The following is a 27,676-nucleotide window of genomic DNA, read 5'->3' as shown; positions in this document are numbered from 1 at the left end:
TTAAGTTTGACAAAATAAGGACAGTAAATTCAGTTTTCACTAATAAATTAGGTAGTTCATTCAGTTGTAACACGTTTTAGTCATTTATTTAGGAGAACAAGAATGAAACATTACATACAGTACAGTACTTATTATAATATTAATAATAACAATAAGAAGAAGATTTATTATTACCATTCATTCATTCATTTTCTTGTCAGCTTAGTCCCTTTATTAATCTGGGGTCGCCACAGCGGAATGAACCGCCAAGTTATCCAGCAAGTTTTTACGCAGAGGATGCCTTTCCAGCCGCAACCCATCTCTGGGAAATATTATTACTATCATTATTATTATTCTACTACAGTACAAATAAATTACTTATGTTAATAATAATAACAACAATAATAATAATAATAATAATTTTATGTTTTGTAGCAATACTTGTACTTGCCATAAATAAATTACTGAAACGTGTTGCACCTAAAAGTACCAAATTTATTACTGAAACTGTCATAAATTAAGTTTGTCAAACTTAATTAATTTAATATTAACAAGCCAAAGTAATTTGTTTAAGTTTTCACTTTTTACAGTGTATTAAGCTGTGAAAAGATTTTGGTTTCCACACAATGAATATGGAGACAACATTACAGAATTAAGTTACTCATTAGTTTTTTTTTTTTTTTTTACAAATTAAAGTTGATTGAACATAAAACTATTAAGTTTCCCCTAAAAATGTAACATTGAACCTTGTTCCCCCTAACATTTGTCAAACCTAATTTTAAAAGAGAATGTTTTTAGCAGACATATTTTTGCTGTGGTTACTAACTCACAAGAGTACTGTATCAATGTAAAATAACTTCAATATAATTTCACTTTTGAGCAAAAGTTGCACAACATTTGCTTGATTTAATGGCTTAATCTTGTTTATTTTAAATATGTCTGACTATGACCTTGTTAATAGTAACTGCAAACATATTTTGTTCTTAAAAAAAAACACATTTTCAGTTTAAATTTCAGCTTCATCCAATGCTTCAAAAGCAACCCAGCATGGGAAGGGGATATTGGAATGAACATTTCAAATGATAGCTGGGAAGAGGGACTGAAGCGAATTCATACCTGTTCTATCAATGCAAGATTACAACTCGTACAGTTTAAAGTGGCTACATTACCAAAAACTCAATAAAAATTCCCCTTCAGTTTCCCCGTTATGTGACGAGATGCAAGAGCTCAGAGGGAGCTGATGCTCTTACTTTTTGGTTTTCCTCTGAGAGCTCTTAGTTTTAGTAAAAATATTTGTACAGTTTTATTCAAATATATTGAATTAGCCCTGTGTGGATGCTCTGACCCTGTGTTAGCAGGGTCACATAATCAGCATATGTCTATCATGTTTGGTTTGGTGCTGGATAAAAGGGTGGTCTTGATGGATTGGAAGTCCACTTTGCCTCCTACTTTGGCTGACTGAAATGGTTGCTGCTCTTAAGCTTGAAATAATTCATTTTGCTAAGGTAGATGCTTCTGAAAAGTTTGAAAAAATGTGGGGCCTCTTCTTGAAATGCTTATCATTTTAAGAGTTGAAAGTAGGGTGGTTATAACATGGACAATTTCACCCTTTCTTTTCAATGTTTTGAGTTTGATCAAGTAAAACTTAATGATGTGTATTATTTACTCTATATCAGAGGTGCCCAAACTCGATCCTGATAGCCCAGTGTCCTGCATAGTTTAGCTCCAACTTCCTTCAACACACCTGCCTGGAAGATTCAAGTATACCTAGGAAGAGCTTGATTAGCTGCTTCAGGTGTGTTTAATTGGGGTTGGAGCTAAAATATGCAGGAAACGGGCCCTCCAGGACCTAGATTGGACACCCCTGCTCTATATGGTGCATGTTTGGATGGACTATTGCTTGTTGTTGTTTTTTATTTTGAATTTTGACTTTATTCACTTATTTATTTATTTTTATTTTTTCTGTATTTTTCTTCATCATTTGTATAAAAATGTATTATAGTTTGTATTAATGTTTTTGTTATGTTTTGTACTTATAAAAAACTGTTAGAAATAAAACAAAAATTTATACAAAAAAGCAACCCAACAAAGCAAAACTTTTCAATTTTTTTGAGTTTTGATTTTTTTTTTAGTTTTGTATTTTTGAATTATTATTGGCAATATGCATTAATCTTGCCAAAACACTGAAAACTCTAATATGGAAGTGAAAAATACTGTTTGTCTATTAGCAGTGGGAGATTAAGAACAGTGTTACTTTCGTCCCCACAGCAACTCTTGCCTTTTAAACGAGATTTACTTTCAAACTGAAAAACTCAGACATTTCAAACTGAAGGATGTGTTAATGCACAAAGTAACCTGTAGATGGATCATTACTGTGATACATGAAAAGAGAAACACAACTTGGAATAAGGTCAAAAGAACTGCTACAACAATTTACTTTCTGCACTTAAACACTGAAATTCAGACCTAACCGAGGGACACGATCCTGAAACCAGCTGATATTTGGCAGCTCCATCAAGAGTTGCGTGCTGACTGTGCTGTTATTGCCTGGAAAGCAAATGTTGTCAGGGCTTCAAGAAAATCGATGCGTTATTTTCATCCCACGTTAGTTTGGTCCCCGCTCTCCCCAAAAGTAAATAGTTCAGTTTACATGAAGAAAGTGAGTAAACTTGTTGCCTTCAGATTATTACTTGAATGAATTTTGCACATGATTACATAAATTAAGTCCACTTAACAGTTGCATGTTACAACAGATTTACTCACTTTTAAAGTAATGTCTACTTGCTACTTACTTACAAAACAGTGTATTTTTATTCTTGTATCTTTTACTTTCATTTAAATGTCATGCAATGGTTAAGTAATCGTGTTTTGTTGTAGTTCTTTGAGTAAAATGATCAAGATAAATAATTATTATAGGCTACTGTAAAGTGACATTTCAATTAGGCCTAGTTTTATGTTAATGTTAAATAATTGTGGGCTTGATTTTTGATAACTCAGCCTGGAACATCATTTGTGGGTATTATTAAATGAGGCAGAATGAAATATTATGTTTGTGGTGAAAGTGTCAATTGAAAGTTGCTGCTTAATCTGAGGCATTCTGATGTTGTGCTGTTTTTATTAGTTCTCTAATGGAATTACCAAATGAGTCAAATTAAACAAACCATACTAGACAGATAGTGTTTTGTGTTCAGCATGTGGTTTGCGGTCAGTAATCGTTACAGAGAAAACAATTTTCAGAGGAAAACTACAGCCTATTCTAGACTCAGAGACGGAACTAGAACTACTTAAAGTGTAAACAAACCCAGACGTAAATAAAGCAACAAACAAACAAATAGATCAAATGTGTAAATGAGCTTTTTTGTTGCCCCTTCAATAATCTTTTTATAATAGTAGTGCCGCCATCTAGTGGTGAAAAACTGAGACGGTTGTTGCAAAATCTTGAGGTAAAAATGTGTTCAGACAGTTGAAGTCAGAATTATTCGCCCCCCTGTTTAGTTTTTTCCTCAATTACTGTTTAACGGAGAGATTTTTTTTCAACACATTTCTAAGCATAATAGTTTTAATAACTCATCTCTAATAACTGATTTATTTTATCTTTGCCATGATGACAGTAAATAATATTTGACTTGATATTTTTAAGACACTTCTATACAGCTTAAAGTGACATTTAAAGGCTTAACTAGGTTAATTAGGTTAACTAGGCAGATTAGGTAATGAGGCAAGCTATTGTATATCGATGGTTTGTTGTGTAGATTATCTAAACAATAAAGCTTAAAGGGGCTAATAATTTGGTCCTTAAAATTGTTTAAAAAAAAATTAAAAACTGCTTTTATTCCAGCCGAAATAAAACAAATAAGACTTTCTCCAGAAGAAGAAATATGATCAGTCATACTGTGAAAATGGCGACGCAGTGGCGCAGTAGGTAGTGCTGTCGTCTCGCAGCAAGAAGGTCACTGGTTCGTGCCTCAGCTGGGTCAGTTGGCATTTCTGTGTGGAGTTTGCATGTCCTCCCTGCGTTCACGTGGGTTTCCTCCGGGTGCTCAAGTTTCCCCCACAGTCCAAAGACATGCGGCACAGGTGAATCGGGTAGGCTAAATTGTCCTTAGTGTATGAGTGTGAATGAGTGTGTATGGATGTTTCCCAAAGATGGGTTGCAGCTGGAAGAACATCCGCTGTGTAAAAACATGCTGGATAATTTGGCGGTTCATTCCGCTGTGGCGACCCCGGATCAATAAAGGGACTAAGCCGAAAAAGAAAATGAATGAATGAATGATTTATTTTCTACAACACCAGACACACAAGAGTTCATTTTTAAACAGATAAACAAAACAGACAGGGACACATTTTTAATGCATTTCTTTATTGTTTTTCTCCCTCTTCCATCATCCCCTCATCCTCCTCCTTTTATTTCTCCTCCTCATCATTCTTCTGCTCATCCTGCTGCTTATTTTCTGCTTTCGATTTCTCTTCTTCACCTTCTCCTCCTCCTCCTCCTCCTTTATCTCCTCTTTCATGTCCATCATCTCCATGTCCTCCTCCTCATTCTTCTTCATCTCCTCTTTCCTCCTGCTCCTTCTCTCCTTCTTCTCCTCTTTCTTCCTAATCTTTCTCCTTTTCCTTTCCTTCTTCTTCCCCTCCTTCTTAATGTTGCCCTCCTCCTCCTCCTTCTCCATCATCATCTCCTCCATCTTCTCCTCTTTTATTATTCTCCCTTTCCTTCCATCCTCCTCCTCAATCTTGCCCTCCTCCTTCTTGTCCATCATTGTCTCCTCCGTTTTCTCCTGCTCTTTCTTCCTTCTCCTTCTCCTCTTCTTCTCCTTCATCTCCTCTTTAATCTTGCCCTCCTCCTCCTCTTGTTCTCCACAGGATGAAGTAGTTTTCTTCATTAATATTTCTCCTTGGCTGACATTTATCTCATCTTCCACACAAGGCTCTCTGTGTATCACGGGAGTCACTATGATTTGATGATGCTCAATCGTTGAGTTGCGCAGAAAGTCATCTGTTAAAAGAGAAATGAAGTGGTTACACATTTTACAAAGTGATTTTCAACAAGATGTTAAAGTTTACAATTTATTAATAGCAGTATAGACTGATATGTTGATGTAAACATGTTCATTTACCATCAGCGCCTTTGGGTGGAGAGATTGGGAGATCTATTTGCTCTTCCTCCTCCTCTTCATTCTCCAGCTCGATTTCTTTATTAGGGGTGAGGCAGGAGATTGTCAGGTGTTTCCTGCAAGATCTGAGAAATGATGCCAGCCGGCTCTTTTTTCTCTTCCTCTCTTTCACCTCCTCGTCTGTTAAAAGAGAAATGATTGTAGTTGACTCACTTTTCCACAGTCATTTGACAGGAAATTAACATTTACAGTTTTTATAACATCCCTTATTATATATAAATTAAATATCTTAATTTGTGTCCAGAAGATTAGCAAAGGTCTTAGAGGATTGGAACTACTGTACATGAGGGGGAGTAATTAATAACAAATATACATTTTTTGGTAAATTAATCCTTTAAGGTCTGTCAATTATGGGTCTAACAAGAGCCTAGACAGCCCAAAAACTGGACAGAAGGGGGCTTAAATAATCTGAAATCAGGAAAACCCCTGAATAATCAAATTACAGTGTGAATATGACTCACCATGGCCATTTTCAGGCATTTGTTCAAGCTGTGCTGTGTTTTTGCCAGCTTTGAGGAAAGAGGGTATCTTGAAAAATCTCCTTTTCCTCTTTTCCTCCATTCTTGGTTGTTCTTTTTCCAGTTTGAAACTCTGTGCTAGGGTGTGTGAAACTTTCTCAGTGATGTTTGCAGAGACAATCTCGGTCTTGCACCGTGGATTGCTAAACAGTGAATTACTGTCAATAACAAACAGCAAAAACACTTCCACACAACCACAAAACCACAAACGCACTGAGCTTTACTCGATGATGCGGGGCTTTGCATACAGTTCAGAACGCATTCTAAATGATGTGATGATGTGATCGATATACTGCAACTATGGTAACAGGACACTTCTCTAAAATGTTTTCCTTTAAAAGAAATGACTGAGGACACATGAACAGGACATAAAAACAAATGTCAGCTGCATAAATCAAGAAACTCTTCATAATAAATAATAAATTCCTTTATAAGAAACAAAAGCTGGTTTATTTGTGAGTTTTAAAAAATAATTAAATAAAATTTGATATATTTGGTGACAAAGGACTTGAAATAAAGGTTTTGTGAAACCCAAATCCAATTTCAAATATAAAACCCTTCAGAAGTTAGGGTCGGCAATACTTAAACTATTTGAGTATTATTATAGTTATCATAATTGATATTAAATAATAACATATTAATATTATCGTTATTCTTGTTTTCAGCACCACATAATCCTTGATTTGTCGATCAATAAACTTGTGTAATTAAACGAGTTGAAATAAATTAAGGATTTTTTTCAAACCAAAAAAGCATCATAAATCTATAACATAAATACCAATAATAGTTTTTTTCAGTAAACATCTTCAATTTAAGCCACATTTAATGTGAATCTGCATTCATTTTTGTCATTTTATTGACAGCTCTGGTCTACATTCATTTACATTGCGAGTTCATATTTAGCTTGTTGTTGTGAACAACATAAGTGTTCAGTGTTTAATGGGTGATTCTCACGAAAACGTAGTTTAAAAATTTTCAAACATGAATTTTTAAAAAATGTTTAAATTAAATTTTGGTTTTGCAGATAATTGAAACAAAGTCTGAAGCATTTGTCAACATTAATTTAAAAATATATACACATCATTTAGTACCTTTTCAGCCTAATTTCCAAAACAATTAATAAAAAATCTCATTACCGCAACAGTCTGCTAAATTAATTCTTACAAAAAAGCAAATTCATTTAGACAATTTTTAAAAAGGGATTATTAACCGTGATGTGGAGTTTCTTGAGATTCTGCAATAACATTTATTTTTAAATTAACAGGTTTTTTTTATTTTTATTGTTTTTTCTCATTACCGAAACACTTTAAATTTTTTACAACATTTTTTTTAATGTATTTTGATATAACCTGATGTGTTTTCAAAATAATGTGGCTAACCTGAAAGCACATAATTTGTAGATTTTGCACATGCATTGAAAAGCAAACGATTAAAAAATATTAATAAAATATCACTTAAGGAACATTGGTTGCGGTAATGATAAATAGGTTGCAGAATTTAGGTTAATCATTTCAACATTGATTTTAAATATATTATTAGATTTTGTTAAACATTTAATGTAGAATATTAGTGCTTTAAAACATAACTTTAATTTCAAAGAAAAATGTCCAATTGCTTGGATAAGCTGAAATAAATGATCATTCTCTCTAGATAGTGTGGTCTCTAGTTAGAGGTGTGAACCTATACTGGTCTCACGGTTCGGTTCGGTTACGATTATCATGCCTTCGATTCGGTTCAATTCGATATTTCGGTGCATCACGGTGCATTGACGATGCTTTCCATACGCAGTGTTATATTTTAGAGGAGAGGCTATTGACCTTATTCTCCGCAGACGAGCGGGCGCTGCCATTTAAATCTTTTTGGCACGAGACTTCCGGTCTCATTCACTTCCATTCATTTTTAGACATTAAAAACTGCTCGTTTCGCTGTTTGATGTTGTAAACTGATATGTCCTTGTTATATTATACTACTTGGTCTGTATAGTCATGCAAACATTTGTTTGTAGAGCAAGTAGTTTGACCGTTTTTGGCTGTTTATTATTCCTTGTCATTTCTCCCATAGGCGACTGAAACGGAAGTTCTAAGACAATCGCGAAAACAGGCGCACTTCAGCATTTTAGAATAAGGTCAATAACAAGCTGTCTGTATAAACACACAGAGACACAGCACCACACTGTCTCTCATTCAAACACAAACATAGACAGCACCAAAGAAACAAACACGCGCACACACACACGCACACAGACACTTAAGCCCTCGCAACAGGGAGAGCTCGCGAAGAGCGGAGCAGAAAAACGGAAAAAAAAAAACGAAAAAAATAAGCACTTTTCCGACGGTCCCTTGCTGAGAGCTCCTCTCAACACGAGCTATCCCGGCTAAATACATATTGCGAGGGTTTAAACGGAGCAGTGCTCGTAGTGTGGAGCGAAAAAAAAAGAAAGACAGCTGTGAAACATAACCAGCTTTGTCTTTTTGTAGGAAACACACTTAAGATCTTTTTAGGGTAAGAGGTTTTTGAGTTATTGCCGTCTGTAACTAAATGTGTGTCAAGAATATCGAAAACAAAACCAACTGAAGCGCGCTCATTTCAGGCGCCCTCCTGGATATACAGAGCTCTTAGCATTTGCCCATGGTGCCTATGCCACGGACCGGCCCTGAGTTGGCTGAGTGTTGTAAATACTCGCGCTCACCTCCCTCGCGACAGAGAGCATAGGAGATAAATGACGTCAGTACATAATAACCGGTTATGATTATTACTGAACCGATACCGAATTGTCCGCGTCTGCATCGCAATGCACCAAAAAAACAATTAATTTTGACACCCCTATCTCTAGTACAGCTTTAACCCTCTGGTGTCTCTTGTTTGGGAATCAAATTTGTGTTAAAAAGGGATGAACAACTAAAGTACCGACAGTTTTTTTTTTTTTAGCTTATTATATTTAGCTAAAATGATGTAGCAATCTTTTTTATATAATACATGGTTTCCGCTACATTCATTCTTCCATGGCGGGACGCCATGCCAAAATTCATCCCGCCACAGCTAAATTACAGCTTCTCATTCAAAACATTTTATTGTTTTAATAGCAGGTGATACTCGTACCAAAACGTACTAAAAGGTAAGTGAATTATATTTTTGTAACCGTAGTAGTGCTGTGCATCATTAGTTTACCCTTAAGGTTATGTGCTGACTGTCTCACTGACAGGTGCATGATGCGTGAGGCCAGCAAACACGACGTATAGCTGTTTCACTTTACTTCAGGACACATTAATATCGCTATGTAGGTCTATTAGAGACATTCATAAATATTCCTAAAAAATCGAATAAATGCTAGAGACATAAACGCACTAAATCGCACTTCAGCAGCGTTTATTTGAGAGCGCACAAGAAAATCTGCATGCTCTTGAAGCGGCTTATATTTGAGGGGATGTGCAAGAAGAAGGGGATGTGCACGAGCAGAGGAAATCGGCATGCAAGCAAAGAGATCCCCATGCTGTAGGCTTTTACATAAATGCGATCTTGACTTCTAATACTGCGCTTACGACATATGTCATTGAAATAACGCCACAGGTTGTTGATAGATTTGTGTAAAAGACCTGCCGCCACAGCTGGAAAAAATCCTAGAGGAAACACTGTAGTATTTTTATTATTTTGAATTTTGTTTGGGGGCATTGTGGTAAAAATGTATATTTATGCAGTAATTAACATACATTTCCCCTATTGAAAACAATGTATTTTTTGTAATTTTTATTTTTAATTAAGTTTAAATTAGTGCTGTATTTCCGAGTAGGGTCTGTCTGCGGACTGCAAGACAGGGGCATAACATGAAGGGGGCATAACTTGTAGTAGAGGCAGAATTTAAAGTCATGGAGACCCACATGTCACTCTATGTTGTCATGGAGACCCACATGTCACTCTATGTTGTCGGCATGATGGCGATGTACCCATCAGTTATTAACATCTACACCTACTCCACACCTAAACCTAACCATCACAGTGATTAACGCCTATACCTACCACAACCCTAAACCCAACCGTATACTTCATACTTGTTTTGCTCAAAGTTGTAACTGAGTTGCTAAATGAATGAATATAATAAAATATCAAATTAATTGGGTGTGGATAAATTTGGAGAAAACTCATGAAAACATTTGGTGAAAATAATCTCTTGTAAGTATTTCCACCACCTTGCCAACAAAATCTGGTTGTGACATCTCACATGGTTCAATGGGATCTCCATTACTGCAAATTGCGCCTCTCTAACTTACTACAAGTCACGCACCTTCATGTTACGCCCGTCTTGCAGTCCACAGACAGATACAATTGGTATTTCTAAGTAAAGTAAAGACTGCCATTTGAAAACAAATTCAAAAAGAAGATTAGCACCCTCTGGTCATGCAATGACACGGTGCAAACACTAGGTTCCAGTATTACTATCTCTACAATGCTGCTTGGGAATTCCTTTCTAAAGAAGCTAAAATACTTCTTTCTGACAAGGTTTCGATATTTGTTGTTTGACAAAGGGATTTAAAGTGTAAAATTTTGTTTTTTTGATTACCGTAAAAACTACATACGGCTATAAAGAGACTACACAAAAGGCTTAACATTTTGTATGATGCAGTGTGTTTGTTTTTCCCACTTAGCATCTTTTTTCAGAATCATGGTGATTTAGTATTTTTGCAAACAAAATATTTTATAAATGTTCATATTTGACATATTTGGTTATTATTTCTTTCTCACTCGGGGCTCTATTTTGATGATTCATGCGCAAAATGCAAAGCGCAGGGCGCAAACGCATTCAGGGCGTGTCAGAATCCACTTTTGCTAATATAAGGATGGAAAAATCTGCTTTGCGTCGTAATGCATGATCTAATAGGGAAACCTTTTATGCACAGACGTCAATTAGCCTGTAAATAATTAATTTTGTTTGTTAAGCGCAAAGATTTGTTTCAAAAGTATTTCTAAATTAAGTTCTAATTTCCAGCAAACGAATAAATGAACAATAATAATGAAGTGTGGTCAAAAACCTGAGTTGTCTCCAAATACACATGCTGTGCCCCATATGATCTAAAACATGACAGGTGGGCAAATCTAAGCTTGTTTTTAATAAAACAAATATAAATATGTAGATAATAATTAATACTGCTAATGATAACACTATACAAAGCAAATTATTATGAATGAAATGAAAAAGCCTCCCAAGATGAAGAAGGCATAAAAGTAGGGTTTTTATATTTATGTAGGCTAGAAAATAATGTTTTGTAATATTTTACAATTTACTTTGCTCTGGTCTATTAAAAAATCTATTATAGATTCTCAAAATAGCACCGCGCCAGCAATGCTCCTCAGAATGCCTTCCTTTTTAGAGCAGAACGCCTAAGGGTGCACATATGAGCGCAAATGCATTTGTTATTTAAACAGCGTAGCGCAACGCCTCAAAACGACTCCTGCACCAAGCTGAAACTAGCAAACAACAATTGCTTCACGCCTTTCCCCACATTTCGCCATGTGTATAATAGGGCCCTCTGTGTGTGTATGTTTGTGTGCGTGTATGCACATTTGTATACTGCGTGTGTGCAGATCAAAACTAAATTATTAACTTAAATGATTAGATTTCCTAACACTGTAGAGCGTTTCTTTTAGTAATTACACCTGCTATGCCATCTCCAAATCTAACCTCTCTCTTTCTTTCCTTCTATACTCCTCAAGTAGTTCTGGGTTGCTGTACAATTTTTTCCAACCTAGCTTTTGCTAAAGATTTTATTTTTTTCATTGCTGACTGTTTAAAATGAAACAAATCAAAGCAAAATAAAAACAGTTAGTACATTTTAAAATTAACATTAAATTCAAAAGAGTTATTTGAATCTAGTATGCAATTTTACTTAAATTCTCGTTCCCGAAACACCTGTTCTCTCTACAGCAACTGTCCCTAAATGGTTGCGGTATATGAGAAAAGAGTTGCGGAGAATGAGGTGCCTCAATATGTTTTGCAAATAATAGGGAAATTCTCAGTGCATATAATCAAGACTTTAAAAATGTTTGTTTTCATAAAAATTTGCAAATCTAACAATTATGTTATTGTAGAAAACTTCCTGTTTCGGTAATGATAATCAAAAAGTCGTGTAACCATTTTGACAGGAGAAAATTTTACATTAAACTGGAGAAATATAAAAGATTTTTCTTTCCTTTCCTGTCAGTCATCTTAAAACAACTGGCCCATGTGCTTCTTTATACAAAATTAAACTTTATTTAAACTCTTTATGTGTGTTTAAACAGCACTTTAAAATGGTTGTGGAGTATGAGATCATCTGTCACGGACACCTAATTTTTCATTTTTTTCTAATTGTTATTATACATGAATATTCTGTAAACTATTTGTTTTGTCATGTAAGATAATCTATTAAAACAACTCATTTGTTTTTATTAAAAAAAAATTTATGCTAATTTGTTTAAATTACAACATAACACACGTTCAAACATGCATGGACACGTTTCGGTAATGAGAATTTCAGTAGAAAATTCTGTAAAATGATTAAAAATATATAAATTATGTTGAAATTACACATTGTGCTTCGTAGAGAACAGCTTTGTCTTCATTATAATGTTTTTTTTTTGTTAACAAAATACTAAGTTTTATATTTAAAATCTTAAGTGCCACGTTGTTTTACTGGTTTCGTGAGAATAACCCTAATAATAAAGTTGGTAAATCATTTAGCCTGAATTCTCATTTTATGGCGTATGTTCTTCTCAGGTACCTCTAGAGGGCAGCATTTACTCCTATTTCATTCCAGTAATTCAGTACACGCAATCTGTGATTTCAATTGCAATTGTTGAATTATTTCTCCAGTTATTCTATTATTTCACACACGGCCATAATAATAATAATAATAATAATAATAATAATGATAATAATAATTTGATTAGATTCAGGGGCAACACGACAGCTCAGTGGTTAGCACTGTGGCCTCAAACCAAGGACATCGCTGGGTCAGTTATTGTTTCTGTGTGGAGTTTGCATATTCTCCCCGTGTTGGCGTGGGTTTCCTCAGGGTTCTCCGTTTTTTTTCCAACAGTCCAAAGACATTCGCTGTAGGTGAACTGAATAAAAACTAAATTGCCCACAGTGTATGTGTGTGAGTGAGTGTGTGTAGGTGTTTCCCAGTACTGGGTTGCAACTAAAAGGGCACTCGCTGTGTAAAACATATGCTGGATAATTGGCGCTTCATTCCGCTGTGGCGACTCCTGAGTATTAAAGCGACTAAGCTGAAGGAAAATGAATGAATGAATTTTTGGGTTTTATATAGATACTTTAAAATATTTTCACTAAATGCATCAAATATTCTGCTGTGTAACCTCACTGAATACACGACTGAAGAGTGACGAGTCCTGTTTACTTCTATTCCACACACAGAACTATTAAACAAAATCAGAAAATCATTTTCAGACGTTTACTAGCTCATTAAAAGACACTGAATTGGAGAAAGGCATGGAGATTATGTTGGTCTATTAGTTAATGAAGTATACATTGTATAGTATTTTTTAGTCTAAAGCAGGGGTCACCAATTCTGTTTCTGGAGAGCTACCTAGAATTCAGCTCTAACCCTGGTCAAACACACCTAAACCATTTAATCAAGACCTGAAGCAGCACTTGATCATTACAGGCAGGTGTGTTTGGTCAAGGTTGGAGCTAAAATCTGCAAGAAGGCAGATCTCCAGAGCCCGGTTTTTCAAAAGGTTTAATCCGGATAAAATTGATCCTGATTTAGTATTCCTTTTTTTGTGATCCGGGATCACGTAATCCAGCTTACTTTTTGAGCCAGTTTTTCAAAGCAACATCGGATTGGATCAATTTGATCCGGATAGGAACTTTTCAGGATCACTTAATCTGGATAACCAGTGCTCAAACAGGATATGAAATCACACTGTAGAACTAGAGATATGTAAAGAAAAAACAAGTAGAATAGCCAGTGTGGGGTCAATATAAGTTTATTTTTATTTGAAATGAAAACACACACATAAAAAAAATAAATAAAATAAAATAAAAACCCCACCCTATCCTCTTCCATCAGTCCGCTCAGCTGAGACCTGCAACACAAGCACTGTACATTGAGGATATTTATAACAAGTTTTAAACATAGATGTATTGAATAAAAAAAAAAGACTTAATGTCAAAACCTCCACAATAATTTCAGACTTCCTCATCTGATGTGGAGAGACCGGCTTGTCTAAGCGTAGCCTTTAGAAGGCGGATCTCAAGTCTGGCCTTGGTTTGCTGCAGTTTGCTTAGAGTCAGTTGTTCCTCTGCCAGATGAAGCTGTGCTTCTGCCCTTTCAGTCTCTTTTTGCAATTGTTGAAAGTGATTTCTTTGTATTTTTTTTGGTTATTTTGTAATCGTTGCATGCATCACTAATAAATATTCTAAAAAGAAAAATATTTTCCATTGTGATGTATATATATATATATATATATATATATATATATATATATATATATATATATATATATATATATATATATATATATATATATATATATATTCAGATTCCAGATATATATATATATATATATAATATATATATATATATATATATATATATATATATATATATATATATATATATATATATATATATATATTTATATATATATATATTGTAAATACCGTCATACCGCAATATTAATTTTTTTCGATATTACCGTAGTCGCATGACTCGGTAAAACTATAGGTCTTCTGAGAAAATTTGCTCAGGCGAATGAAGCGAACGGGAGGTACCGGAAACTACAATTCCCATCAGCCCAGGCTTGGCCATAATCCCTTGTGGTCTGTTGTCGCTACAGATCCAGTAATGCGGAAATGGAGTGTGCTGCTAGAAGCGGGGATCAAAAAGAGCTGGAAAACCCTAAAGCGGGTGTTGTCGCCGCGCGCGTACTGAATAGTGGTGTTGTCGCGCGAGTTCTTATCAGCTGTGTTGTCGCGCGCGTACTGTAAAGCGGGGACGGAGGGTGTGTCGCGTCGCGGGGGCACTTTTGATCATTTTGGAAGGGAACTTTCTATCCAAGACTAAAAAGGGCATGTGCACTGCACAGGTTGAGCCCTGTGTGTGCACGTGCCTGCAAGTTGGGGAATACGTCCCCCAATACGATAATAATCAGTCATGGGGACTGCAGAAACACAGCACACTGTTCAGATTGATGCAGACATGAGATCTCTATCTCACTCATGGTTTGTCCTCTCAAGTGGGGGAAAGACAATGCACAACGTTACCCACTGCTGTCAACCTGGGTCAAGTCATATCTCTCTTGTCCCAGAAACCTCAGTCCCAAATGAGAGGGTTTTTTTCTGTTGCAGGGGACTTTGTAAATACCCAGAGATCCCAGCTTTTACCAGATTATATTTATATGATAATTTTCCTTTAAACCCATCTCTATCTCAGTGAGTGAGTGATTAAATGTTGAATGTGATGAGTTTTCAACACTACTAAATTGAAACTTAATTTTTTTACATGGTTTAATATTTTTTTGTTATTAAAATTGAAGTTCCTGTTTCAAAGCTTACAGATAGATGACTAATTTGTATGTCATTGACACTTTTGGCACTTTTTTGGAGTATTTTCATAAGTTTTGTTTTTTCCTGTAAATGATTCAATAAATACCGTACCGTGACATTCATACCGAGGTATTACCGTACCGTGAAATTCTGATACCGTTACATCCCTAATATAATATATATATATCAATTAGTGACAGAATAAAATGTATTGTTTTTGGTCAATTTTAACAGCTGTTTGGGGGATTATTTCATGAGGCCAAACTCTTGTTAATTTGCTGTAGGGCTATACTAAAAGGCTGATTATGATGAAGCCTACCTAATCACTGTAGCCTGACAGATAAATAAATACTAGGGATGTAACAATATTGTAAATACTGTCATACCGCAATAGTAATTTTTTCAATATTACCGTAGACGCATGACTCAATAAAACTATATTTCTGAGAAAGGTTTGCTTAGGCAAATGAAGCGAATGGGAGGTAGCGGGAACTACAATTCCCATCAGCCTAGGCGTGGCCATCATCCTTTGCGGTCTGTTATCACTACAGATCCAGTAATGCGGAAATGGAGTGTGTTGCTAGTAGCGGGGAAGAAAAAGAGCTGGAAATGATCGAACCTAAAGCGGGTTTTAAATCAGATGTGTGGAAGCATCTCGGTTTCTTTCTAAAAAGATACAAAAAAGGAGAAAAGGTGACAGACAAAGAAAAAAACAATATGCAGGCACTGCCAGACTGTGGTGAAATATAAGTCGGGGAATATGACTAAAAACAGTCATGGGGACTGCAGAACACTTAGATAGATTGATTGATGCAGACATTGACTTGTACCGCAAAGAGACCTCTATCTCACTCATGGCTTGTCCTCTCAAGTGGTGGATAGACAATGCACAACGTTACCCACTGCTGTCAACCTTGGCTAAATCATATCTCTCTGTCCCAGCAACCTCAGTCCCAAATGAGAGGTTTTTTTTCTGTTGCAGGGGACATACCCAGAGATCCCAGCTTTTACCAGATATATAGTTATATGATAATTTTCCTTAAAAAACCCATCTCTATCCTAGTGAGTGAGTGATTAAATGATGAATGTGATGAGTTTTCAACACTACTAAATTGAAACTTTTTTTTTATGGTTTAAAAGTTTTTTTTATTAAAATTGAAAAAAATCTTAGATCTTAAAAAAAAATCTTAATCTCTTTTTTAAAATAGTTTTTTCAAAAGAAAAAGCGGATTAGATAATTGGATTAGATCACATAATCAAATTTTGATTTTGATCCGGCTCAAACCTTTAGCTTTACTTTTTTGGAGGATTTGGATCACTTTGATCCAAACAATCTGGATTAAACTGATCCCATCAGAAGGGTGGATTCAGCGTGGATTTCATGCCCAAAATGTAAAGAAAACTTAAAAAATGTATCAAAAAATACTATACTTGGATCATGCAGTATTTTACAAGATATACTATTTATTTATAAGGTTTTAATTTCATTTGTTCATCCGTCAGGCTATAGTGAGATTATTGTTTGTTTTCATTAGATTAGGCTATTCAGTTACAAAGCATCTGTTCTAACAAAATCATTTAAGACCATTATAAAATAGGTACATCCCAATGTACATGTATGAGAAAGCATATATTAATTATATATTATATATATATATATTAATTAGGTTAACTAGGCAGGTTAGGTAATGAGGCAAGCTATTGTATATCGATGGTTTGTTGTGTAGATTATCTAAACAATAAAGCTTAAAGGGGTTAATAATTTGGTCCTTAAAATTGTTTAAAAAAAATTAAAAACTGCTTTTACTCTAGCCGAAATAAAACAAATAAGACTTTCTCCAGAAGAAGAAATATTATCAGACATACTGTGAAAATGGGGACACAGTGGCGCAGTAGGTAGTGCTGTCGCCTCACAGTAAGAAGGTCACTGGTTCGAGCCTCAGCTGGGTCAGTTGGCGTTTCTGTGTGGAGTTTGCATGTCCTCCCTGCGTTCGCGTGGGTTTCCTCTGGGTGCTCAAGTTTCCCCCACAGTCCAAAGACATGCGGCACAGGTGAATCGGGTAGGCTAAATTGTCCTTAGTGTATGAGTGTGAATGAGTGTGTATGGATGTTTCCCAAAGATGGGTTGCAGCTGGAAGAACATCCGCTGCGTAAAAACAAGCTGGATAATTTGTCGGTTCATTCCGCTGTGGCAACCTCGGATCAATAAAGGGACTAAGCCGAAAAAGAAAATGAATGAATGAATGATTTATTTTCTACAACACCAGACACACAAGAGTTCATTTTTAAACAGATAAACAAAACAGACAGGGACACATTTTTAATGCATTTCTTTATTGTTTTTCTCCCTCTTCCATCATCCCCTCATCCTCCTCCTTTTATTTCTCCTCCTCATCATTCTTCTGCTCATCCTGCTGCTTATTTTCTGCTTTCGATTTCTCTTCTTCACTTTCTCCTCCTCCTCCTCCTCCTCTTCCTTTATCTCCTCTTTCATGTCCATCATCTCCATGTCCTCCTCCTCATTTTTCTTCATCTCCTCTTTCCTCCTGCTCCTTCTCTCCTTCTTCTCCTCTTTCTTCCTAATCTTTCTCCTTTTCCTTTCCTTCTTCTTCCCCTCCTTCTTAATCGTGCCGCCCTCCTCCTCCTCCTTCTCCATCATCATCTCCTCCATCTTCTCCTCTTTTATTATTCTCCCTTTCCTTCCATCCTCCTCCTCAATCTTGCCCTCCTCCTTCTTGTCCATCATTGTCTCCTCCGTTTTCTCCTGCTCTTTCTTCCTTCTCCTTCTCCTCTTCTTCTCCTTCATCTCCTCTTTAATCTTGCCCTCCTCCTCCTCTTGTTCTCCACAGGATGAAGTAGATTTCTTCATTAATATTTCTCCTTGGCTGACATTTATCTCATCTTCCACACAAGGCTCTCTGTGTATCATGGGAGTCACTATGATTTGATGATGCTCAATCGTTGAGTTGCGCAGAAAGTCATCTGTTAAAAGAGAAATGAAGTGGTTACACATTTTACAAAGTGATTTTCAACAAGATGTTAAAGTTTACAATTTATTAATAGCAGTATAGACTGATATGTTGATGTAAACATGTTCATTTACCATCAGCGCCTTTGGGTGGAGAGATTGGGAGATGTATTTGCTCTTCCTCCTCCTCTTCATTCTCCAGCTCGATTTCTTTATTAGGAGTGAGGCAGGAGATTGTCAGGTGTTTCCTGCAAGATCTGAGGAATGATGCCAGCCGGCTCTTTTTTCTCTTCCTCTCTTTCACCTCCTCGTCTGTTAAAAGAGAAATGATTGTAGTTGACTTACTTTTCCACAGTCATTTGACAGGAAATTAACATTTACAGTTTTTATAACATCCCTTATTATATATAAATTAAAATATCCTAATTTTTGTCCAGAAGATTAGCAAAGGTCTTAGAGGATTGGAACTACTGTACATGAGGGGGAGTAATTAATAACAAATATACATTTTTTGGTAAATTAATCCTTTAAGGTCTGTCAATTATGGGTCTAACAAGAGCCTAGACAGCCCAAAAACTGGACAGAAGGGGGCTTAAATAATCTGAAATCAGGAAAACACCTGAATAATCAAATTACAGTGTGAATATGACTCACCATGGCCATTTTCAGGCATTTGTTCAAGCTGTGCTGTGTTTTTGCCAGCTTTGAGGAAAGAGGGTATCTTGAAAAATCTCCTTTTCCTCTTTTCCTCCATTCTTGGTTGTTCTTTTTCTAGTTTGAAACTCTGTGCTAGGGTGTGTGAAACTTTCTCAGTGATGTTTGCAGAGACAATCTCGGTCTTGCACCGTGGATTGCTAAACAGCGAATTACTGTCAATGACAAACAGCAAAAACACTTCCACACAACCACAAAACCACAAACGCACTGAGCTTTACTCGATGATGCGGGGCTTTGCATACAGTTCAGAACGCATTCTAAATGATGTGATGATGTGATCGATATACTGCAACTATGGTAACAGGACACTTCTCTAAAATGTTTTCCTTTAAAAGAAATGACTGAGGACACATGAACAGGACATAAAAACAAATGTCAGCTGCATAAATCAAGAATCTCTTCATAATAAATAATAAATTCCTTTATAAGAAACAAAAGCTGGTTTATTTGTGAGTTTAAAAAAATAATTAATTAAAATTTGATATATTTGATGACAAAGGACTTGAAATAAAGGTTTTGTGAAACCCAAATCCAATTTCAAATATAAAACCGTTCAGAAGTTAGGGTCGGCAATACTTAAACTATTTGAGTATTATTATAGTTATCATAATTGATATTAAATAATAACATATTAATATTATCGTTATTCTTGTTTTCAGCACCACATAATCCTTGATTTGTCGATCAATAAACTTGTGTAATTAAACGAGTTGAAATAAATTAAGGATTTTTTTCAAACCAAAAAAGCATCAAATCTATAACATAAATACCAATAATAGTTTTTTTCAGTAAACATCTTCAATTTAAGCCACATTTAATGTGAATCTGCATTCATTTTTGTCATTTTATTGACAGCTCTGGTCTACATTCATTTACATTGCGAGTTCATATTTAGCTTGTTGTTGTGAACAACATAAGTGTTCAGTGTTTAATGGGTGATTCTCACGAAAACGTAGTTTAAAAATTTTCAAACATGAATTTTTAAAAAATGTTTAAATTAAATTTTGGTTTTGCAGATAATTGAAACAAAGTCTGAAGCATTTGTCAACATTAATTTAAAAATATATACACATCATTTAGTACCTTTTCAGCCTAATTTCCAAAACAATTAATAAAAAATCTCATTACCGCAACAGTCTGCTAAATTAATTCTTACAAAAAAGCAAATTCATTTAGACAATTTTTAAAAAGGGATTATTAACCGTGATGTGGAGTTTCTTGAGATTCTGCAATAACATTTATTTTTAAATTAACAGGGTTTTTTATTTTTATTGTTTTTTCTCATTACCGAAACACTTTAAATTTTTTACAACATTTTTTTTTATGTATTTTGATATAACCTGATGTGTTTTCAAAATAATGTGGCTAACCTGAAAGCACATAATTTGTAGATTTTGCACATGCATTGAAAAGCAAACGATTAAAAAATATTAATAAAATATCACTTAAGGAACATTGGTTGCGGTAATGATAAATAGGTTGCAGAATTTAGGTTAATCATTTCAACATTGATTTTAAGTATATTATTAGATTTTGTTAAACATTTAATGTAGAATATTAGTGCTTTAAAACATAACTTTAATTTCAAAGAAAAATGTCCAATTGCTTGGATAAGCTGAAATAAATGATCATTCTCTCTAGATAGTGTGGTCTCTAGTTAGAGGTGTGAACCTATACTGGTCTCACGGTTCGGTTCGGTTACGATTATCATGCCTTCGATTCGGTTCAATTCGATATTTCGGTGCATCACGGTGCATTGACGATGCTTTCCATACGCAGTGTTATATTTTAGAGGAGAGGCTATTGACCTTATTCTCCGCAGACGAGCGGGCGCTGCCATTTAAATCTTTTTGGCACGAGACTTCCGGTCTCATTCACTTCCATTCATTTTTAGACATTAAAAACTGCTCGTTTCGCTGTTTGATGTTGTAAACTGATATGTCCTTGTTATATTATACTACTTGGTCTGTATAGTCATGCAAACATTTGTTTGTAGAGCAAGTAGTTTGACCGTTTTTGGCTGTTTATTATTCCTTGTCATTTCTCCCATAGGCGACTGAAACGGAAGTTCTAAGACAATCGCGAAAACAGGCGCACTTCAGCATTTTAGAATAAGGTCAATAACAAGCTGTCTGTATAAACACACAGAGACACAGCACCACACTGTCTCTCATTCAAACACAAACATAGACAGCACCAAAGAAACAAACACGCGCACACACACACGCACACAGACACTTAAGCCCTCGCAACAGGGAGAGCTCGCGAAGAGCGGAGCAGAAAAACGGAAAAAAAAAAACGAAAAAAATAAGCACTTTTCCGACGGTCCCTTGCTGAGAGCTCCTCTCAACACGAGCTATCCCGGCTAAATACATATTGCGAGGGTTTAAACGGAGCAGTGCTCGTAGTGTGGAGCGAAAAAAAGAAAGACAGCTGTGAAACATAACCAGCTTTGTCTTTTTGTAGGAAACACACTTAAGATCTTTTTAGGGTAAGAGGTTTTTGAGTTATTGCTGTCTGTAACTAAATGTGTGTCAAGAATATCGAAAACAAAACCAACTGAAGCGCGCTCATTTCAGGCGCCCTCCTGGATATACAGAGCTCTTAGCATTTGCCCATGGTGCCTATGCCACGGACCGGCCCTGAGTTGGCTGAGTGTTGTAAATACTCGCGCTCACCTCCCTCGCGACAGAGAGCATAGGAGATAAATGACGTCAGTACATAATAACCGGTTATGATTATTACTGAACCGATACCGAATTGTCCGCGTCTGCATCGCAATGCACCAAAAAAACAATTAATTTTGACACCCCTATCTCTAGTACAGCTTTAACCCTCTGGTGTCTCTTGTTTGGGAATCAAATTTGTGTTAAAAAGGGATGAACAACTAAAGTACCGACAGTTTTTTTTTTTTTAGCTTATTATATTTAGCTAAAATGATGTAGCAATCTTTTTTATATAATACATGGTTTCCGCTACATTCATTCTTCCATGGCGGGACGCCATGCCAAAATTCATCCCGCCACAGCTAAATTACAGCTTCTCATTCAAAACATTTTATTGTTTTAATAGCAGGTGATACTCGTACCAAAACGTACTAAAAGGTAAGTGAATTATATTTTTGTAACCGTAGTAGTGCTGTGCATCATTAGTTTACCCTTAAGGTTATGTGCTGACTGTCTGACTGACAGGTGCATGATGCGTGAGGCCAGCAAACACGACGTATAGCTGTTTCACTTTACTTCAGGACACATTAATATCGCTATGTAGGTCTATTAGAGACATTCATAAATATTCCTAAAAAATCGAATAAATGCTAGAGACATAAACGCACTAAATCGCACTTCAGCAGCGTTTATTTGAGAGCGCACAAGAAAATCTGCATGCTCTTGAAGCGGCTTATATTTGAGGGGATGTGCAAGAAGAAGGGGATGTGCACGAGCAGAGGAAATCGGCATGCAAGCAAAGAGATCCCCATGCTGTAGGCTTTTACATAAATGCGATCTTGACTTCTAATACTGCGCTTACGACATATGTCATTGAAATAACGCCACAGGTTGTTGATAGATTTGTGTAAAAGACCTGCCGCCACAGCTGGAAAAAATCCTAGAGGAAACACTGTAGTATTTTTATTATTTTGAATTTTGTTTGGGGGCATTGTGGTAAAAATGTATATTTATGCAGTAATTAACATACATTTCCCCTATTGAAAACAATGTATTTTTTGTAATTTTTATTTTTAATTAAGTTTAAATTAGTGCTGTATTTCCGAGTAGGGTCTGTCTGCGGACTGCAAGACAGGGGCATAACATGAAGGGGGCATAACTTGTAGTAGAGGCAGAATTTAAAGTCATGGAGACCCACATGTCACTCTATGTTGTCATGGAGACCCACATGTCACTCTATGTTGTCGGCATGATGGCGATGTACCCATCAGTTATTAACATCTACACCTACTCCACACCTAAACCTAACCATCACAGTGATTAACGCCTATACCTACCACAACCCTAAACCCAACCGTATACTTCATACTTGTTTTGCTCAAAGTTGTAACTGAGTTGCTAAATGAATGAATATAATAAAATATCAAATTAATTGGGTGTGGATAAATTTGGAGAAAACTCATGAAAACATTTGGTGAAAATAATCTCTTGTAAGTATTTCCACCACCTTGCCAACAAAATCTGGTTGTGACATCTCACATGGTTCAATGGGATCTCCATTACTGCAAATTGCGCCTCTCTAACTTACTACAAGTCACGCACCTTCATGTTACGCCCGTCTTGCAGTCCACAGACAGATACAATTGGTATTTCTAAGTAAAGTAAAGACTGCCATTTGAAAACAAATTCAAAAAGAAGATTAGCACCCTCTGGTCATGCAATGACACGGTGCAAACACTAGGTTCCAGTATTACTATCTCTACAATGCTGCTTGGGAATTCCTTTCTAAAGAAGCTAAAATACTTCTTTCTGACAAGGTTTCGATATTTGTTGTTTGACAAAGGGATTTAAAGTGTAAAATTTTGTTTTTTTGATTACCGTAAAAACTACATACGGCTATAAAGAGACTACACAAAAGGCTTAACATTTTGTATGATGCAGTGTGTTTGTTTTTCCCACTTAGCATCTTTTTTCAGAATCATGGTGATTTAGTATTTTTGCAAACAAAATATTTTATAAATGTTCATATTTGACATATTTGGTTATTATTTCTTTCTCACTCGGGGCTCTATTTTGATGATTCATGCGCAAAATGCAAAGCGCAGGGCGCAAACGCATTCAGGGCGTGTCAGAATCCACTTTTGCTAATATAAGGATGGAAAAATCTGCTTTGCGTCGTAATGCATGATCTAATAGGGAAACCTTTTATGCACAGACGTCAATTAGCCTGTAAATAATTAATTTTGTTTGTTAAGCGCAAAGATTTGTTTCAAAAGTATTTCTAAATTAAGTTCTAATTTCCAGCAAACGAATAAATGAACAATAATAATGAAGTGTGGTCAAAAACCTGAGTTGTCTCCAAATACACATGCTGTGCCCCATATGATCTAAAACATGACAGGTGGGCAAATCTAAGCTTGTTTTTAATAAAACAAATATAAATATGTAGATAATAATTAATACTGCTAATGATAACACTATACAAAGCAAATTATTATGAATGAAATGAAAAAGCCTCCCAAGATGAAGAAGGCATAAAAGTAGGGTTTTTATATTTATGTAGGCTAGAAAATAATGTTTTGTAATATTTTACAATTTACTTTGCTCTGGTCTATTAAAAAATCTATTATAGATTCTCAAAATAGCACCGCGCCAGCAATGCTCCTCAGAATGCCTTCCTTTTTAGAGCAGAACGCCTAAGGGTGCACATATGAGCGCAAATGCATTTGTTATTTAAACAGCGTAGCGCAACGCCTCAAAACGACTCCTGCACCAAGCTGAAACTAGCAAACAACAATTGCTTCACGCCTTTCCCCACATTTCGCCATGTGTATAATAGGGCCCTCTGTGTGTGTATGTTTGTGTGCGTGTATGCACATTTGTATACTGCGTGTGTGCAGATCAAAACTAAATTATTAACTTAAATGATTAGATTTCCTAACACTGTAGAGCGTTTCTTTTAGTAATTACACCTGCTATGCCATCTCCAAATCTAACCTCTCTCTTTCTTTCCTTCTATACTCCTCAAGTAGTTCTGGGTTGCTGTACAATTTTTTCCAACCTAGCTTTTGCTAAAGATTTTATTTTTTTCATTGCTGACTGTTTAAAATGAAACAAATCAAAGCAAAATAAAAACAGTTAGTACATTTTAAAATTAAAATTAAATTCAAAAGAGTTATTTGAATCTAGTATGCAATTTTACTTAAATTCTCGTTCCCGAAACACCTGTTCTCTCTACAGCAACTGTCCCTAAATGGTTGCGGTATATGAGAAAAGAGTTGCGGAGAATGAGGTGCCTCAATATGTTTTGCAAATAATAGGGAAATTCTCAGTGCATATAATCAAGACTTTAAAAATGTTTGTTTTCATAAAAATTTGCAAATCTAACAATTATGTTATTGTAGAAAACTTCCTGTTTCGGTAATGATAATCAAAAAGTCGTGTAACCATTTTGACAGGAGAAAATTTTACATTAAACTGGAGAAATATAAAAGATTTTTCTTTCCTTTCCTGTCAGTCATCTTAAAACAACTGGCCCATGTGCTTCTTTATACAAAATTAAACTTTATTTAAACTCTTTATGTGTGTTTAAACAGCACTTTAAAATGGTTGTGGAGTATGAGATCATCTGTCACGGACACCTAATTTTTCATTTTTTTCTAATTGTTATTATACATGAATATTCTGTAAACTATTTGTTTTGTCATGTAAGATAATCTATTAAAACAACTCATTTGTTTTTATTAAAAAAAAATTTATGCTAATTTGTTTAAATTACAACATAACACACGTTCAAACATGCATGGACACGTTTCGGTAATGAGAATTTCAGTAGAAAATTCTGTAAAATGATTAAAAATATATAAATTATGTTGAAATTACACATTGTGCTTCGTAGAGAACAGCTTTGTCTTCATTATAATGTTTTTTTTTGTTAACAAAATACTAAGTTTTATATTTAAAATCTTAAGTGCCACGTTGTTTTACTGGTTTCGTGAGAATAACCCTAATAATAAAGTTGGTAAATCATTTAGCCTGAATTCTCATTTTATGGCGTATGTTCTTCTCAGGTACCTCTAGAGGGCAGCATTTACTCCTATTTCATTCCAGTAATTCAGTACACGCAATCTGTGATTTCAATTGCAATTGTTGAATTATTTCTCCAGTTATTCTGTTATATCACACACGGCCATAATAATAATAATAATAATAATGATAATAATAATTTGATTAGATTCAGGGGCAACACGACAGCTCAGTGGTTAGCACTGTGGCCTCAAAGCAAGGACATCGCTGGGTCAGTTATTGTTTCTGTGTGGAGTTTGCATATTCTCGCTGTGTTGGCGTGGGTTTCCTCAGGGTTCTCCGTTTTTTTTCCAACAGTCCAAAGACATTCGCTGTAGGTGAACTGAATAAAAACTAAATTGCCCACAGTGTATTTGTGTGAGTGAGTGTGTGTAGGTGTTTCCCAGTACTGGGTTGCAACTAAAAGGGCACTCGCTGTGTAAAACATATGCTGGATAATTGGCGCTTCATTCCGCTGTGGCGACTCCTGATTATTAAAGCGACTAAGCTGAAGGAAAATGAATGATTTAATTTTTAGGTTTTATATAGATACTTTAAAATATTTTCACTAAATGCATCAAATATTCTGCTGTGTAACCTCACTGAATACACGACTGAAGAGTGACGAGTCCTGTTTACTTCTATTCCACACACAGAACTATTAAACAAAATCAGAAAATCATTTTCAGACGTTTACTAGCTCATTAAAAGACACTGAATTGGAGAAAGGCATGGAGATTATGTTGGTCTATTAGTTAATGAAGTATACATTGTATAGTATTTTTTAGTCTAAAGCAGGGGTCACCAATTCTGTTTCTGGAGAGCTACCTAGAATTCAGCTCCAACCCTGGTCAAACACACCTAAACCATTTAATCAAGACCTGAAGCAGCACTTGATCATTACAGGCAGGTGTGTTTGGTCAAGGTTGGAGCTAAAATCTGCAAGAAGGCAGTTCTCCAGAGCCCGGTTTTTCAAAAGGTTTAATCCGGATAAAATTGATCCTGATTTAGTATTCCTTTTTTTGTGATCCGGGATCACGTAATCCAGCTTACTTTTTGAGCCAGTTTTTCAAAGCAACATCGGATTGGATCAATTTGATCCGGATAGGAACTTTTCAGGATCACTTAATCTGGATAACCAGTGCTCAAACAGGATATGAAATCACACTGTAGAACTAGAGATATGTAAAGAAAAAACAAGTAGAATAGCCAGTGTGGGGTCAATATAAGTTTATTTTTATTTGAAATGAAAACACACACATTAAAAAAATAAAAAATAAGAACAAGAAAAACCCCACCCTATCCTCTTCCATCAGTCCGCTCAGCTGAGACCTGCAACACAAGCACTGTACATTGAGGATATTTATAACAAGTTTTAAACATAGATGTATTGAATAAAAAAAAAAAGACAATGTCAAAACCTCCACAATAATTTCAGACTTCCTCATCTGATGTGGAGAGACCGGCTTGTCTAAGCGTAGCCTTTAGAAGGCGGATCTCAAGTCTGGCCTTGGTTTGCTGCAGTTTGCTTAGAGTCAGTTGTTCCTCTGCCAGATGAAGCTGTGCTTCTGCCCTTTCAGTCTCTTTTTGCAATTGTTGAAAGTGATTTCTTTGTATTTTTTTTGGTTATTTTGTAATCGTTGCATGCATCACTAATAAATATTCTAAAAAGAAAAATATTTTCCATTGTGATGTATATATATATATATATATATATATATATATATATATATATATATTCAGATTCCAGATATATATATATATATATATATTATATATTATATATATATATATATATATATATATATATATATATATATATATATATATATATATATATATATATTTATATATATATATATTGTAAATACCGTCATACCGCAATATTAATTTTTTTCGATATTACCGTAGTCGCATGACTCGGTAAAACTATAGGTCTTCTGAGAAAATTTGCTCAGGCGAATGAAGCAAACGGGAGGTACCGGAAACTACAATTCCCATCAGCCCAGGCTTGGCCATAATCCCTTGTGGTCTGTTGTCGC

At 35.3% G+C, this 27,676-nt stretch overlaps 2 protein-coding genes and 1 long non-coding RNA gene across 19 annotated transcripts in view; 1 reads left to right on the top strand and 2 right to left on the bottom strand.

The window, feature by feature from the left end:
- Positions 1 to 27,676, top strand: part of LOC103911773 (uncharacterized) — a 339,222-nt gene that overhangs the window by 165,573 nt on the left and 145,973 nt on the right. The gene's annotated exons all lie outside the window — the stretch shown is intronic.
- Positions 4,321 to 6,915, bottom strand: LOC147842179 (uncharacterized). The gene is made up of 3 exons (XM_087271226.1): positions 5,618 to 6,915; positions 5,100 to 5,276; positions 4,321 to 4,978 (listed from the first exon to the last, which is right to left on the bottom strand). The coding sequence occupies exons 1-3, from the start codon at positions 5,715 to 5,717 to the stop codon at positions 4,362 to 4,364; spliced, it is 894 nt and encodes a 297-aa protein (XP_087127352.1). The 5' UTR covers positions 5,718 to 6,915; the 3' UTR covers positions 4,321 to 4,361.
- Positions 17,534 to 20,581, bottom strand: LOC147842178 (uncharacterized). Its single transcript, XM_087271224.1, has 3 exons — positions 18,841 to 20,581; positions 18,322 to 18,498; positions 17,534 to 18,200 (listed from the first exon to the last, which is right to left on the bottom strand). The coding sequence occupies exons 1-3, from the start codon at positions 18,938 to 18,940 to the stop codon at positions 17,575 to 17,577; spliced, it is 903 nt and encodes a 300-aa protein (XP_087127350.1). The 5' UTR covers positions 18,941 to 20,581; the 3' UTR covers positions 17,534 to 17,574.

The sequence above is a fragment of the Danio rerio genome, chromosome 10, assembly GCF_052040795.2.
Source record: "Danio rerio strain M-AB ecotype USA chromosome 10, GRCz13ab, whole genome shotgun sequence".
NCBI classification, from domain to species: domain Eukaryota; kingdom Metazoa; phylum Chordata; class Actinopteri; order Cypriniformes; family Danionidae; genus Danio; species Danio rerio.
This window is presented reverse-complemented; position numbering and strand designations above follow the sequence as displayed.

Excerpts from the sequence above, each read along its gene's own strand:
- LOC147842179 (XM_087271226.1), bottom strand. The coding sequence starts at position 5,717 with ATGGAGGAAAAGAGGAAAAGGAGATTTTTCAAGATACCCTCTTTCCTC. Across the intron at positions 5,277-5,617 it reads AATGCCTGAAAATGGCCATG|ACGAGGAGGTGAAAGAGAGG; the intron begins GTGAGTCATATT and ends CTCTTTTAACAG. Across the intron at positions 4,979-5,099 it reads TCCACCCAAAGGCGCTGATG|ATGACTTTCTGCGCAACTCA; the intron begins GTAAATGAACAT and ends CTCTTTTAACAG.
- LOC147842178 (XM_087271224.1), bottom strand. The coding sequence starts at position 18,940 with ATGGAGGAAAAGAGGAAAAGGAGATTTTTCAAGATACCCTCTTTCCTC. Across the intron at positions 18,499-18,840 it reads AATGCCTGAAAATGGCCATG|ACGAGGAGGTGAAAGAGAGG; the intron begins GTGAGTCATATT and ends CTCTTTTAACAG. Across the intron at positions 18,201-18,321 it reads TCCACCCAAAGGCGCTGATG|ATGACTTTCTGCGCAACTCA; the intron begins GTAAATGAACAT and ends CTCTTTTAACAG.